We start from the raw sequence: 14,354 nt of genomic DNA on the forward strand, positions 1-14,354 counted from the left end.
TTGGATAAATATATTAATATATATTAAAAATATATGGTTGGCTCAATACTTTGCACAGCAGTAACTAATACAGCAATAAAGAATTTTATGCTTAAAGGTCAAATCCACCTTAAGCAGTATACCCTGATGTTTATAGTTATTACAAAAATACATTCATGTGATTCCTCCTTTATTGAAATTTGCCATGTTATTTAGTTGTTTGCTGTGTCGCGATGTGTGTGTATGCTGTGTGTGTATGCATGTAGTGGCTCTTCCCACAGTCACCGGCCTCCAGCTGTTTGATGTGAGTCACAACACCATGAAAATAAAATGGAACAGTGCGGATGGAGTCTCTGGCTACATGCTGCTTTATGCACCTCTGACAGATGACTTGGATGAGAAAGAGGTAGTAACAAAAAATAATAAAATAAGGGGAGGATGAATTGTTTATTTAGTTCAAAGTTGTAAACCTGGAATTTGCTAACATGACAGCCAAAGTTTTGTTTTAAATCCTGAAGTTTCTTTTTGTCCCTAGATAAGGGTGTCAGATGCAGTGACGGAGCTGGAGCTGGATGGGTTGATCCCTCACACCGAATACACCGTCACTGTTTATGCCATGTTCGGCGAGGAGGCCAGTGAACCTGTTACAAACCAGGAAACCACATGTGAGTAATGCACACCCAAACAGTTTTTAATTCTTAGCCTTTTTTATTAAAATTAATAAAAATTCAAATAACCCAATAGTCAGACATTCAAACATTGTAAAAGAGAAAACTGGATCATATGTGTTCTTCATAAAAAGTGTCCTTAATCTCAAAAACTCAGACTGGTTCTCATGAAGCTGGTAAAAATGGCTGAAACAGTGATGTTTTCTCCAAGGTCAAAGCTCATAGTTGTTATGCGGCAATAACTGTAGACAGCTGACCTTCTTTCCACATATGATAATAGTCTGCTCTGATTGTCTCTTACAAAATAAGAAAAATTTGCCTATTTATTGTAATAAAGAAATTAAATCCAAGTGTCTTTGACTGATGTCTAATTTAGTCACTTAATCATTGTGAACAGACGTCCATACCATGTCCACTCCGTGTACGCAGACTACTTCATTGTTTTCCAACCATTTGGAGCCACGGCACATATTTCACATTAGAAAAATCACACAGCACAAAAAGCATATTTATAATTTTTCCTCGTGCACCAGGAATAGTGGAATTGGCTCGGTTTGTCACCAGTATACCATTTTTTCTTTCTTCTGACCACTACTCATGCTAGGGCCTTCTCCATGACCCGGGTCAGATTGACTACTTTTGCTTTTCAAATATTTATCGACTACTATCTGGCTGTGTCGTCTCACTCACGGCATGACTATTACGTAATTTCGTCTTTGCCTTCTTCTGTTTTCACTGGCAGTTGGCAACCCAACTGCTAGTGGCAGTACAACTACTACTAGATGGTAGTTGTATTGCCCTCTAGTGGAAGAGAATGTAATTGTTCTGCCCGTTACTCATGCCGGTTGCTTAAAGGTGGAACCTGATTAGTTCACATGAAGCCTAACAAGCAGCTAGCAGCACCCACCCATCACCAACAGCTTTATACTTAATATTAATTTAAATGGGTGAGGTAAAAAGAAATCACACCACAAGCAGTTAATATGTCCAAAAAATACCAAAACTACTTTTATACAAGGCTGAACACATGCTCATTTTTGCTCCAAAGTTAGACTCAGTCTTTGGCATGGGCTTCCTTTTTTTTCACAGCCAGGGTTTAACGCCTGATCAGCCTGAGCTTTCTGTCTCTCCCCCTCCAGTACCACTGAGTCCTCCCAGCAACCTCCAGTTTTCTGACATTACCCACAACTCGGCCCACATCAGCTGGGACCCCGCACCTGGTGGAGTTAATGGTTACCGCATCATGTGGGACAAGACAGACGGACTAGTCACAGACGAGGTGACGTGTGACCGTTTTTTTTTTTTCTTTCATGTTTTGGGAATTTTGTTTCTGAGTGCCAAGATTAAATAAGAAATTAGAAAAAAAGAAATGAGAAAGGGATGAACAGTCGAATAATAAAGGGCTAAAAGCCTAACAATAATCATATGAATGGAAAATTTACAGATACTGCAGTTTACGATACTGATAAAGCTTAGTCTTCTGGAAATGTTCTGTGTTATGAATATCATAGATGAAGACTTGAAAAATATCCCTACATTGAGTCTTAGTAGACTTGCTGTCTTTCAAGTTAGTAGTGTTTATCTTGTTCTCTGTTTAAGAGGCATAGCAGTGGGTTTGTCTGTGGCTACATGATGTTTCTCTGTGTTTCCTGCAGGTGGAGGTTGGTTCAGTGAGTTCTTATGACCTCGGTGAGCTGACGTCTTTGACGGAGTACTCAGTGGCAATTTTTGCCCTGTACAACGAGGGCGAATCAGAACCGCTCACCGATGCGTTCACCACCAGTAAGAAACTGGCTTTTGACTTTTGCGAGTCGCCGTCACCAGTGGAGAACAAATTTTTGTTTTCTGTATTCTTGTTTCCCAACATCTCTGTTGAGGACAATTTAGCCTCAATCTCCAGAAAATAGTTCTATCAATATCATTAAAAGGCAAACCATTTCTCTTATAGTGCCAAACAGTGGTGAATTTTATTACCCTCAGTGGTCCTTTTGCTATTTTGGCAACCTGCCCATCACATTTACACCTCAGCATAATAGCCCAGTCACATTAAAAGGTCATTTCACTGTCCCTGACTATTCCGTCACGCTAACAGATATTGATTTGTTGGAATATCCCTTTGCAACAAGCAGTTGGGCTCCAGCGCTGAGTCAGCTCAAAGAAATGCGTCTGGCAAGCAACTATTAAACTATCCACTTTAAAAGGACTGTTTGCATTTTTTATTTATCTCCTGGCAAAGTTTGTTTAATGGACCAGTTTTCAGAAAGGGGGCTTTATGAACTAACGAAAATGCAATGGCACGTTTCAGCTGTTTGAGTGGGAAGCGGTAGGTTCACACCAAAACGGTGCGACGGTGCTTTTCCGAGAACATTTTGCTGAACTGACAGTTATGTTATAAATTGGCCCAGCAAAAAAGTTTCATAAACTTACAGTGTAATCGGGGCAGAATTGAAAATATTATTGAATTTATGTGAATATTAACACATGAGAAAAAAGGAGGGGAAAAAGAGTCTCAGCTTTTCTGTCTTTCAGCTCCAGTTCCTGGTCCTCTGAATCTACACTCCAGTGAGGTCCGCACGGACAGCTTTAAGGTCAGCTGGGATCACTCAGCCAGTGACATTATTCTCTACAGACTCTCCTGGACACCATTCGATGGTGGCAACACAAAAGAGGTTAGTTCCACTAAAATACAGAAGGTACAGCACTGTGCAAAAGTCTTGAGCCATCCTCCTTTTTCTATATTTTGTTAGGAAAATACTTTAGTAATGTTGACGTCCAGGCTCTGGGGAGACCAATCCATGACAGATAAGACTCCACTGTCGGCTTTTCTGTATAAGTATACAGTAGCATTTTACAATAATGTCACACTAATAATTATTAAGGTATTAGTAAGCGTTTAATTCATTATTTATGCCGCATTGCCATTTGTAAATACAGATATATTATTATTACTATGATTATTATTAGTTACTAGCAGTGCATGCTACACCATGCACAGCAGTATACTAAGGAGGAATGATGATAAATAAAATATGAATTAAACACTTGCTAAAACTTTACTAATACCTTACTAATGCTTAAAAGTATGATATTATTATGAAGAGCTATCAAGTATATTTTTACTGCTCTGGGTCTGCGTTTGGGATCATTGTCATGTGGAAAAATGAAGTGTTTGCCAATCAGTGTTTCCAGATGGCTTTGGCTGGTGAATCAAAGTCTGACTGTACTTTTCTGCGCTCATAATTGCATCACTGGCTAAAATTCAGCTCCCAAAGCATTACACAGTCTCCACTTGTTTGTAGTTGCAGATACACGTACGTCTCTCCTGACCTTGACATGTTGATGACAATATGAACAAAAGATTTCAGACCTGTTGCTTCTCATTTTCATCCCAGTTCTTTATCCCAGTTCTGGCCCTTCAGGTCAGCTGAAGTGGCAGAGGCATCTCTCAGGTCCTGTGTCAGATGAATTTTCTCCTATTTGTTAAATGCAGGACTTTCAAATACTCTTCATCAGCCTACCACTTCTTCTTTTGCCACTTTTTCAGTTTCCTAAATATCTTGGGACTGCACGCCATCCCAAGATATTTTATCCCAGGTTTTGTACTAATAGCTCTTTGGGAATCTTTAAAAATGTATAAGAAAGTTTGGCTTCTTGGTAGCAAAATATAAAGAAATAAAGGCTGGCTTCAGACTTTTGCACAGTACTGCATGTGTTTTAGATCAGTAAGAGTCAAGCATCCAACAGCATAGAATCACAAGGTTAAGCTTGCAGTGTTATTATGCAAACAAAACATATTATTAAGCATCTGAAGAAAATAATCTGCATGGATTTCATTTAGCCTGGAGTCCAGTCATTATCTCTTTTTAAGAGGAAGCAGTAGCTCCACTCCATGCACATTGATAAAGAGCAGTCTGTCTCCTATAGACTTACACAGAAGCTTAACTACACTACCGGTAGCTGGTAAAACCTCTGGCTTGGTTGAGTATAAATAAAGGCTGAATAAATCTAGAAATTAATGGCTAGGGTGTTTTATTACTATGATCTGGGGTTTAGAGACAGCTGCAAGGCAGCGATAGAGCCCTTAGAGTGTGTGTCTGTGTGTGTGTTTGTGTGTTTTGCTGAGAGTCATCGAAGCTGAAAATAACACTCTGGGGAGCTGGAGAGGTGGGCTGGTAATACCGCCAGACTAGAGAAAGGGATACATGCAGCTTTTCTCTGTTTCTCACCCACATACTCCGTGTGCTGGCACACACACACACACACACACACATTTACATCCTTCATCGATTTTCTCGGTATTGTTACATCTGAGAGGGGATTAGACATAATGCATACAGCACAGAGTGAAATGTTATCCATACAAAAACTTTATGATAATTTGATATCTTTCTTTTTAAGTTGTCTTTTCTTTTTTCAAAAACGTATCTGCATGAGTCTCAGGAAACAATAAAATAAAACAGAAAATTTTACATTAAATGGAAGAAGATGTAAAAAGGAAAGGGAGACAATGACTCATAAACAATACACTTGCTTCAGGGAAAGCACAAATTGCCCCCGTTGGTAAAATCTGCATGCAACTGTACCTCGGAGGGTTTTGCAAAGAAACAAATACCTCCGCATAATCTGGTTATTGAGCCATCTGGAGCAAATACTAATTTCAGGGTTTCTCTCGGTAGAAGTGTGCTGTACTCTTGTTGACCTCTTTGTGTGTACCTTGGGGTCTGATTTTTTCCTGTATAAAACAATTTGTAGTGGTTCTTTGGACTAGTGCAGATGCAGCAAGTCCAACTGGAAGCATTTTGTGTTCGTAGGAAACCACACACACCTGTGATAGTTATATCATAGGAAACATGTAATCCAGTAAGACTTATGCTCATGTTATTTTTGTTTTGTTCAACATAACAATGAAAATACTACATGTAATCTCCATGCATACCTGCTTCATTACCACCTGCACTACCATTTCCTGCTGTTTCTCCCTCTACCTGCAGAAATTATGAGATGACTTATTATTTTAGGTTTTCAGCGGCTTTCTCTCCTAAAACTCAGTCACGACCTTGGAATTTGACAGCCTGGAGTTTTTCATTAGAGTATTAATAACATCATCAGACTGTTTGATAACATTCTTGCTGTTTTGCAATATTTGAACTTACAAAATTCTTCAGATTCAACTTGTTCTGGCAAATATAGCAGCAAATAAAAACACAAATCACTTAAAGTTTTTAAGTGAGTTTATCACTTAACTGTAATTGCTTCAGTAACAATACTGCTGAAAGTACTGTCTATATTTTTTGTTTTGTCTGAACAAAGTTATAGAACAACAAATCTGACATTTTTGGAAACTATCAGCCATCACGTCTCTAAAGTTTGGAGAGACCGCGCTGTTGGAAATCAGATCTAATATGAGGTTTGTTTCTTTCCTGTAGGTGGTCTTGAGTGGAAGTGATAACAGATACACACTGACCGGCCTCAGTCCCTCCACTGAGTATGAAGTTATGCTGACGGCCATATTCAAAGACAAGTCTGAGAGCGACACAGTCTTTGTCACTCAAACCACATGTAAGTGTGACGAGGTTGTTTAACTCACAGAGCTGTGAGTTTTTGCTTTATCTAATCAATATTAAACTTGACAATAGTAAGGCTCACGGCTTTCCTTGAGATGTAATTCCTCCTGATAGAGCACTGCTGTCTGCTTATTATAACAGATCAGTGCAATCACATGTGCATTTAGGATAAGAAAATGAGCATTTCTGAGTCAAAGCAAAGCACTGCATGAACACATTTGCATTGATTTGTTTGTCTCAGCTTATCTCAGGAGAAGAAAATCTATTTTACCATCAGTGATTTGTTACGTATTCCTGTCTAATTGGCTTACTTATCGACACAAAGAGTTGTTGAGCAGAGTTTGAATCCAATTATCTGATTTGTCCTCTTTGTATTTCCCCAGTGCCCACACAGACAACAACAACTTCTACCAAAACCACAGGTAAGAAGCGTCTGAGCTGGCTTTCTGTAAAGCTTCAAAATGTCAGCAAAAACCAGGTCAGCTAGTCTTAGGTACAACTGTGCCATGAAACTTAAAAGCAGTTGCTTTAATTTTTTTGCTAGCATGTGTCCAGTGGACAGAAGGCTAATTTCACTTGGTACTTTTTCTGAAAAACTATCCCTGCAAAGAGACTGGCCAAATTTTAATCATGGCTCAAGCCAAGGCATCTGTCAAGGAAGGCAATTTCCATTTTAATGCGAAAGGCTCCACTAGCTGCCAGTGCAGGCCTATGTTGCCAAAGTGAAAACGTAGTTCTCTTAGTCCTTGTAGCAGATTTTTGGCCATTGTTGCTTATTTATTTTCAAGAAGCAAAAGCAAAATTACCGAGTAATTAGAAAAAGAAATGTTGAAACTGTTCATTTTAAAGAGAAAGTTGAAATGCTGATAAGAGTCTCTCCTAGAAGTTTGAATTTATATAAGTGTGTTTACCAAGTTGGCTTCATCCAGAGACTGGAGTTCAGATTCTGGCTTCTCAAAGGTGACCAAAGGCCATCTGGAATGGGTTTTTGTTGTTTTAGAAGCAGACTACAGCTAATTGAGTCTTGTGGCTTCAAAAGCTTACAAAAGCAACATGTCTCCTTTACTTAAGTTTTTGCCCACTGTCCTAGAAAGTTTCACACAGCACATCTGCTTTGTTTAAAAATCCAAGTGGCCCTCTAAAAAGCACAGTTCAAAGCAGCCGACTAAACACCAGCAGGTTGCCTTTGTTTAAGAAAGAAGAAAAAAAATCATAGTTAGTGCTTTAAGGATGCATCATATAAGCTAAACAAAAGCATTTTGTGAGTGCTTGTGAGAATACTTTTCTTTAGCACCCCAAATCACAGTGTGTCGAGCTGAAACTGAAACTTTCACGCTGGCTTTTTCCCCCTGATATTTTTACAGTGTGAAGAAAATAAAGTTTGAGCCAAGCCTAATTTTTTGAGAAATAATATCTAGAGTAATTTGGTACAGTAACAGCGAATCTGTGATGTGGTGTCTCAGCGGCACGTCAGGCTGTGAGAAACCTTCAGCTGAGTGACGAGACCACCCAGAGCTTAGAGGCTTCGTGGGAGCTGGAAGACCCCAACGTGGAGAGCTACAGGGTCGCCTACACAAGCCTCAGCGGAGATCACAAGGACTCTGTGAGTTGGAGGTTTAAGGGTTTATGTTAGTTCCCAGATTTTAATTATTTTTTTTCCCTCTCAAGAGGTGTTTTAGATCCGGGTTACATGTTTGCAGCTTCTAAAGCTGCCCTCCATCACAAACTGCCTCCCTGGTGAATTGTGAATGCTGATTATGTGGAATAGACAACACTGAAGTTGTTTTTGGAGGAAGATTATTGTTGTTTCCCATCTCCATCCAACTGGATGGCCCTACAGCGGTCAGCGTTGGGTCGTCTGCTACAGTCAGAAAACTGATTACACTTTTAGTCCCGGGCCACTTAGCCCCTCGTTCTTGATCCCTCTATCTCTTCTAAGAGCCCTTGAGCTCAGTGCCATGTACTGACCCTGATCGCTGATGCACACACACACACACACACACACACACACACACACACACACACACACACACACACACACACACACACACACACACACACACACACACACACACACACACACACGAGTAGTCAGCCTTTCCCTTATTCTTCTTCTGTCCCTCTATCTCTCTGTTTCTCTTCTCTATCCTCCAGCCTCCCTTCACTCCCCCTCCCCTCTTTTAATTTCCCAATGTGGTGTCAGAGCCGTAGAAGATGGAGAGTCCAGGCCAGGCCGGCAGACATTCCATTATCTTTTCAGCAGCCATTTACCTCACTGCGAGTGGGGATGGAGGGCAGCAGAGAAAAGAGCAAAAGAAACAAAGGGAGGTGGGAAGAGAAACAATAGCTGCACAAAATGCGAGGAAGCTTAAACCTGTCTGCCGGCTGATGGCCAAGGGCCGTTCCAGGTCACACGTCTTTTCCAAAGTTTCGGCATGTTTTGTTGCGGACGTGTATGAAAGACAGATGAAAGGAGAAAGAGAGAAAACTCTGTTTGTTTGTTTATGTACCTGAAAATGCACGCGTGTGTCTGCACCTCCACTTGGACACAGTGTTTCAGCACCCAAGTCACAGTGGACAGCTCCTCCCCATCCTTTGGGTCTGAATAGCCTTGTCTCAACACTCATGTCACGTCTTGGTGTAGAAGTTGAAGACCAAGAAGGCAGGACGTGCAAAAATGAGATAAACACAAACAGTAAATTGTAAAGAATAACTGTAATCCAATAGGGTCCAGAAAAGATGAAGACCAGGTAATACAAGACATTCACAACTGTACATGGATGATGCAGTTCACACCTATTGCTATTTATAATATCAGTTAACAGGAGTTAGTCAGTTTTTAGTCCTGACAGTTTTCAATGAGGAGAGAAAATTTGAAAGAACTGAACTTAATTCATAGTAATAAAATTTTCAGCAATTAGACTCCGAGGAAGCTACATTAGCAGAGCATAGTCCAAAAGTGATACAAAGTAGGACAGGACCTACCCAGGGCCTAAATCCTGGTGGTGGCAGAGATGAAGCAGTGGAGACCCGACAATGAAGTAATATGAAGACTAGACTAGCAGCCCAAACACCCAGGAATGCAGGCAGAAGAGTGAATACTGAATAATCTTCCTTACTGAACTTGCACATAAGTTTCATTATTGAAAGATTGAAATAACTTGGTTGTGTCAGTGCCACGTAGTTTTTCAAGCTCAAATGACTTACAGTTTAGTTACAGATATCCTCAGTTAGATGCCAGAGCAGTCAAAGTGTGCTTTTAAACTGCGTTGCATAATCTCAGTAGTCACGGTTGTTATGGAGCTGCAAATGACTGTAATTTTCATCATTCTAAGCACTTTTAGAGGAGCAATTCGTAATGCTCAACTTTTAGTGCTCAAGCCAACATGACTGAGAGCATGAGTGCCCTGCGTAATGAAAACTTTGACCTCCTACAGTTTCAGGACAGCTGCGGATGAACAATATGTGTGCTACAGTGTAGCTGAAAGCACCTTTAATAAAATCCACTTGGTGTAACTTATCGAGATTGTTTTGCCAGCCAGTGAATCTCATTCTTAGTGTATCTCTATCAAGTTTTAAGTATACTATAAATTATCAGTCTCATCATGATTAGCTTGTTGCCGCAGAAGAAATACTCAGAGTACAGGGGGTGGAGGTGCGGGCTGTTGGATAAAAAAGGAGCTAATTTAAACCAAGTGGTACTTTTAGGATGCAAGCAAACATCCAGGGAAATATTTCAACAGTTATAAATGAAGACGGGGCAGTAATGGGGTTTTTCTCAGCTATTCCCTGCCCCACTTTTGCCATCAACTGACTTTATTGACTGAGCTGAATTGAAAAGACTTCTTAAACTTCCTCCAAATGTCCCTTTAACCCAGCAGAGCAAAGATGCTGTTTCTATACCCAGTGTGCTATATATATATATATATATATATATATATATATATATATATATATGTGTGTGTGTGTGTGCCTGTGGCCCATTCAAATGTTCCCAGAATGTGTGCATTCACGTGTGTGTTTGCAATCGTAGATGTCAGTTTCTGGAGGTGAGAGGAGAGCAGTGCTCGAGCCTTTACAATCAGACACCAGCTACAAAGTGACAGTCACTCCGGTGTACAGCGATGGACAAGATGGCCTTGGTGCATCTGCCATGGGTTCCACATGTAAGGCTAACAAACACACAAAATGCAAAGCGCACACACACACACACACACACACATCCCTGGCTTACTGTATTGACCATAATGCTGCGTTTCTCCCTTTTCACAACACAAAGATGCAGCTCCCGGTTTAGGAGAATACTGGAAGTTAATGACAATGAATTTCATCGCTGTGAGCAGGGCTTTCATTTGCATTGCATTAATTTCATGTTCATTTACGTTCTTGAAGGAGATTATAAATCAAAGCCACGACAAATACTGATGCATTCCTAATTGTCTTAATGAAGGCCACTCATAATTGCTGCAGCGCCTTTCATTAATGAGACGATTAAATTATTTTGCTCAGGTCTAATTGATTTTCTCAACTATTCTCTAGATTACCTCTTGTGAGCCAGCAGTGGCTGTCTCCTCATCGCACAGAGAATTGAAATGTCAGACAAAACATGTCTTCTTTTTAGATGAGAGCACTATAAGTCATTGTAATGCAAATAAAAATCTACTTAGCTTGAAGAATTATGCATCAGAGCCTGGTGTACAGTAAGAGATGATTTTGTGTGTTTTTTTCAGTGATGAATATTATTCCCTAAATCAGTTCCTGAAGTAATGTGTTATTTCTCTAATGTGGAAGTGCACAACTCACACTCAGCCCTGTCAAGGCTGGATATTAGACCTGTAACACCTAAAAGCGTCTCTTGTAAATTCAAAGACTCTCAAGTGCTGAAAGCATGAAAAACTGTCCCAGTGGACAGCAATTGTTCTATCAAGCTGAATATAAGCGCTGAGCTTCAGATTTATATAATTAAACATTAATTTTATCATTTTTATTTAGAAGTCCTTGGGTTGATTGTCTTTATAACTGATGACTTAGGTGAATTAGTTCTTATGTTAAAGTTTTAGCATGTGTTAGTAATATCAGCTGCAGTTCTTAGAAGCTCTTCTATGTTCTGGTTTTGCTTTGTTTTTGGCAGTGCCGCTCTTGCCTCCTGAAAATCTGCGTGTGTCAGAGGAGTGGTTCAATCGCCTCAGGGTCTCGTGGGATCCACCTCGGTCTCCTGTTGAGGGTTACAAGATCGTCTACCAGCCCCTCTATGGTACACACACACACACACACACGCACACATACATTCTGTTTATTACTATTATTCTATCTAAATATACCTTCTTTTTCACCTTCCTTTGTCTAGCAAAGGAATATACAGTCACTCAGGGCTCTGCTAGGTATGGCTAATCACATGGCAACAACAGTGCATTTAGGCATGTAGACAAAATCAAGATGACCTGCTGAAGTTAAAGCTGAGCATCAGAATGCATAAGAAACATGATTTAAGTGACTTTGGGCATGGCATGAATCTTGGTGCCAGATGGACTGGTCTAAGCATTTCAGAACTGCTGATCTGCACACACATAAGACATGAAACCTTGAGGCGGATGGGCTACAGCAGCAGAAGACCACTCCTGCTTCCAGTAGGTTAACGCCCCCTGTCACAAAGCTCAAATTATCTCAAACTGGTTTCTTGAATATGGCCATCTCAATTAAACAGACCAAATGTGGGAGAACATTTTGATCATGTCAATATGTCAATATAGCCCCAAATCTATGAGGAACGTTTCCAGCATCTTGTTGAAATTAAGACAGTTCTACAGGCAAGTGGGAGTAAAACGTAGTACTAGCAAGGGGAACCTAAGAAAGTATCCTGTGTGTGTGTGTGTGTGTGTGTGTGTGTGTGTGTGCATGCGTGCGTGCGTGCGTGCGTGCGTGCGTGTGTGTGTGTGTGTGTGTGTGTGTGCGTGCGTGCGTGCGTGCGTGCGTGCGTGTGTGTGTGTTTTATATCGTGTATAGCTGATTGTTAAGGACCCAACACTGAAAAATCTGTGACAGACACATAATGTCTGACAAAACAAAAGGCTCTCAAGGTGTTTTGGTTTTCCTGATAGTGGCTTCTTAGTTTTTCTTTTAAAATGAAGTTCAAAGCAAATGTCACCATTTGGCACTAAAATAAGACGTTACCCTAACTCATTTATTTATTTTTTGTCTTGAGGCATCATCAAAAGCCCATTTTCACTGTCATACTGCTTCTCTAGTTCTAATTGTTTCATCTTTCCAAAACAAAACAGGTTTTTTTCCATTTTTCCTTTCCATGTCTGTTTTTAGTCATCTAAACACAATTACTGTGTCTCTGAGGATCCAGCTTTAAGCAGGACAGACTGCTGATTTTAGGAAATTGTATTGAAGAGAAATAATTTTCAGCAGGCTGCTGTTTTCACGGTAAGAGCCATGGAGGGAAGAAAAGTGTCTGTGTGTGCCTTCCTACACACACGCAGCTATACAGCTACCATATACTTAATACAGGTATAAACACACTAAGTTTAGCAAATGATTAAAATGCACAGCACACATGCAAACACACAGCTTATTTCCCTTCACATTGTTCCAGTGGGCTGTGTGCTGTAAAAATAATTGCTACTCTGTCTGTATTTATCTGTTTTTATTTATTTATTCTATTGTATTTGTTTCATTTTTAATTTAAATCTTTAATCTCTGTATTCAAGGTTGTTATTATTTTGTAAAACACTTTGCAGCAGTTATCTGGGAAAGCTGCATTAATACAGAATGTTACTATTATGTCTTTGTTTTTAATTTAGTAGTCAAGTTGAGGGCATCGCTTCGTGTGTTTGTGTATATAATTAAATTCAGGTTTATTTATATAGTGCTAAACCAAAACAACATTCAGGGGCTTAAATGTGTATTATATGTCTTGATTCAATCCATGCTGAAAGCATTTGATATATTTCATGACACATGAAATATAGGGAAACATTATTTTATATTAAAATGTAGAAAGGAATTATTGTCATTCTAATATTATACTGTTAGAGGCTTAGTTTACTCGAAGATACTCGAATAGTTGGTTTTGACTTCCATCCATCCATCCATCACTTTTTTCCACTTATCTGGGCCAGGCAGGGGCAGCAGCCTAAGCAGAGAAGCCCAGACCTCCCTCTCCCTGCCCAGCTCCTCCAGCTTTTCAGGGGGAATATTAAGGTGTTCCCAGGCCAGCTGACACATATAATCTGTCCAGCGTGTCCTAGATCTGCCCCCAGGGCCTCCTCCCAGTGGAATACCTCACCCAGTAGATGCCAAAGAGACATTCTAGTCAAATGCTCGAACTGGCTCCAAAAGGAATGGAGGACCAAGCTCCTGCAACGGTTGTTTAAGGATTGAATTGCCAGTAGCAATGAGCCAAACACCCCATACACCCAAAGCACCTCCCTGAGGGACACAGTCGAATGCTTTCTCCAATTCCACAAAACGCACGTAGACTGGTTGGGCAAACCTTTAAAAGACCCGGTCCAGTGTTTCGCGACTGAAAACCGCTTTGTTCCTCCGGTATCTGAGGTTCGACTGACGGACGGACTCTCGTTTTCAGCACCATGACTTTCCCGGGCAGGCTGAGGAGTTTGATCTCCCTTTAGTTGGACACACCCTCCGGTCCCCTTTCATGAAGATGAGAACCACCAGCCCAGTCTGCCAATCCAAAAGTACTTCCTCTGATCTCCAAGCAACATTGCAGAGGCACGTCAACCAAGACAGCCCCACAACATCCAGAGCCTTCAGGAACTCAGGGCGAACCTCGTCCACCCCAGGAGCCTTGCCACTAAGAAATTGTTTAACTGCCTCAGTGACCTCACCCCCGGAGATATACAGTGGGGCAAAAAAGTATTTAGTCAGCCACCGATTGTGCAAGTTCCCCCACCTAAAATGATGACAGAGGTCAGTAATTTGCACCAGAGGTACACTTCAACTGTGAGAGACAGAATGTGAAAAAAAAATCCATGAATCCACATGGTAGGATTTGTAAAGAATTTATTCGTAAATCAGGGTGGAAAATAAGTATTTGGTCAATAACAAAAATACAACTCAATACTTTGTAACATAACCTTTGTTGGCAATAACAGAGGTCAAACGTTTACTATAGGTC

The 14,354-nt window shown here is 40.4% G+C and overlaps 1 protein-coding gene across 2 annotated transcripts in view; it reads left to right on the forward strand.

The window, feature by feature from the left end:
- col14a1a (collagen, type XIV, alpha 1a) overlaps positions 1-14,354 on the forward strand; it is a 166,260-nt gene that overhangs the window by 51,344 nt on the left and 100,562 nt on the right. For both annotated transcript variants that reach the window (XM_080307779.1, XM_080307778.1), the window contains exons 12-21: positions 246-385; positions 515-644; positions 1,787-1,926; positions 2,303-2,429; positions 3,177-3,316; positions 6,074-6,206; positions 6,595-6,633; positions 7,675-7,814; positions 10,245-10,377; positions 11,343-11,465. In XM_080307779.1, the coding sequence (XP_080163905.1) occupies positions 246-385; positions 515-644; positions 1,787-1,926; positions 2,303-2,429; positions 3,177-3,316; positions 6,074-6,206; positions 6,595-6,633; positions 7,675-7,814; positions 10,245-10,377; positions 11,343-11,465 (1,245 nt within the window). The remainder of the gene's footprint in view (positions 1-245; positions 386-514; positions 645-1,786; positions 1,927-2,302; positions 2,430-3,176; positions 3,317-6,073; positions 6,207-6,594; positions 6,634-7,674; positions 7,815-10,244; positions 10,378-11,342; positions 11,466-14,354) is intronic.

Source organism: Astatotilapia calliptera, chromosome 11 (assembly GCF_964374335.1).
Source record: "Astatotilapia calliptera chromosome 11, fAstCal68.1, whole genome shotgun sequence".
NCBI lineage: Eukaryota > Metazoa > Chordata > Actinopteri > Cichliformes > Cichlidae > Astatotilapia > Astatotilapia calliptera.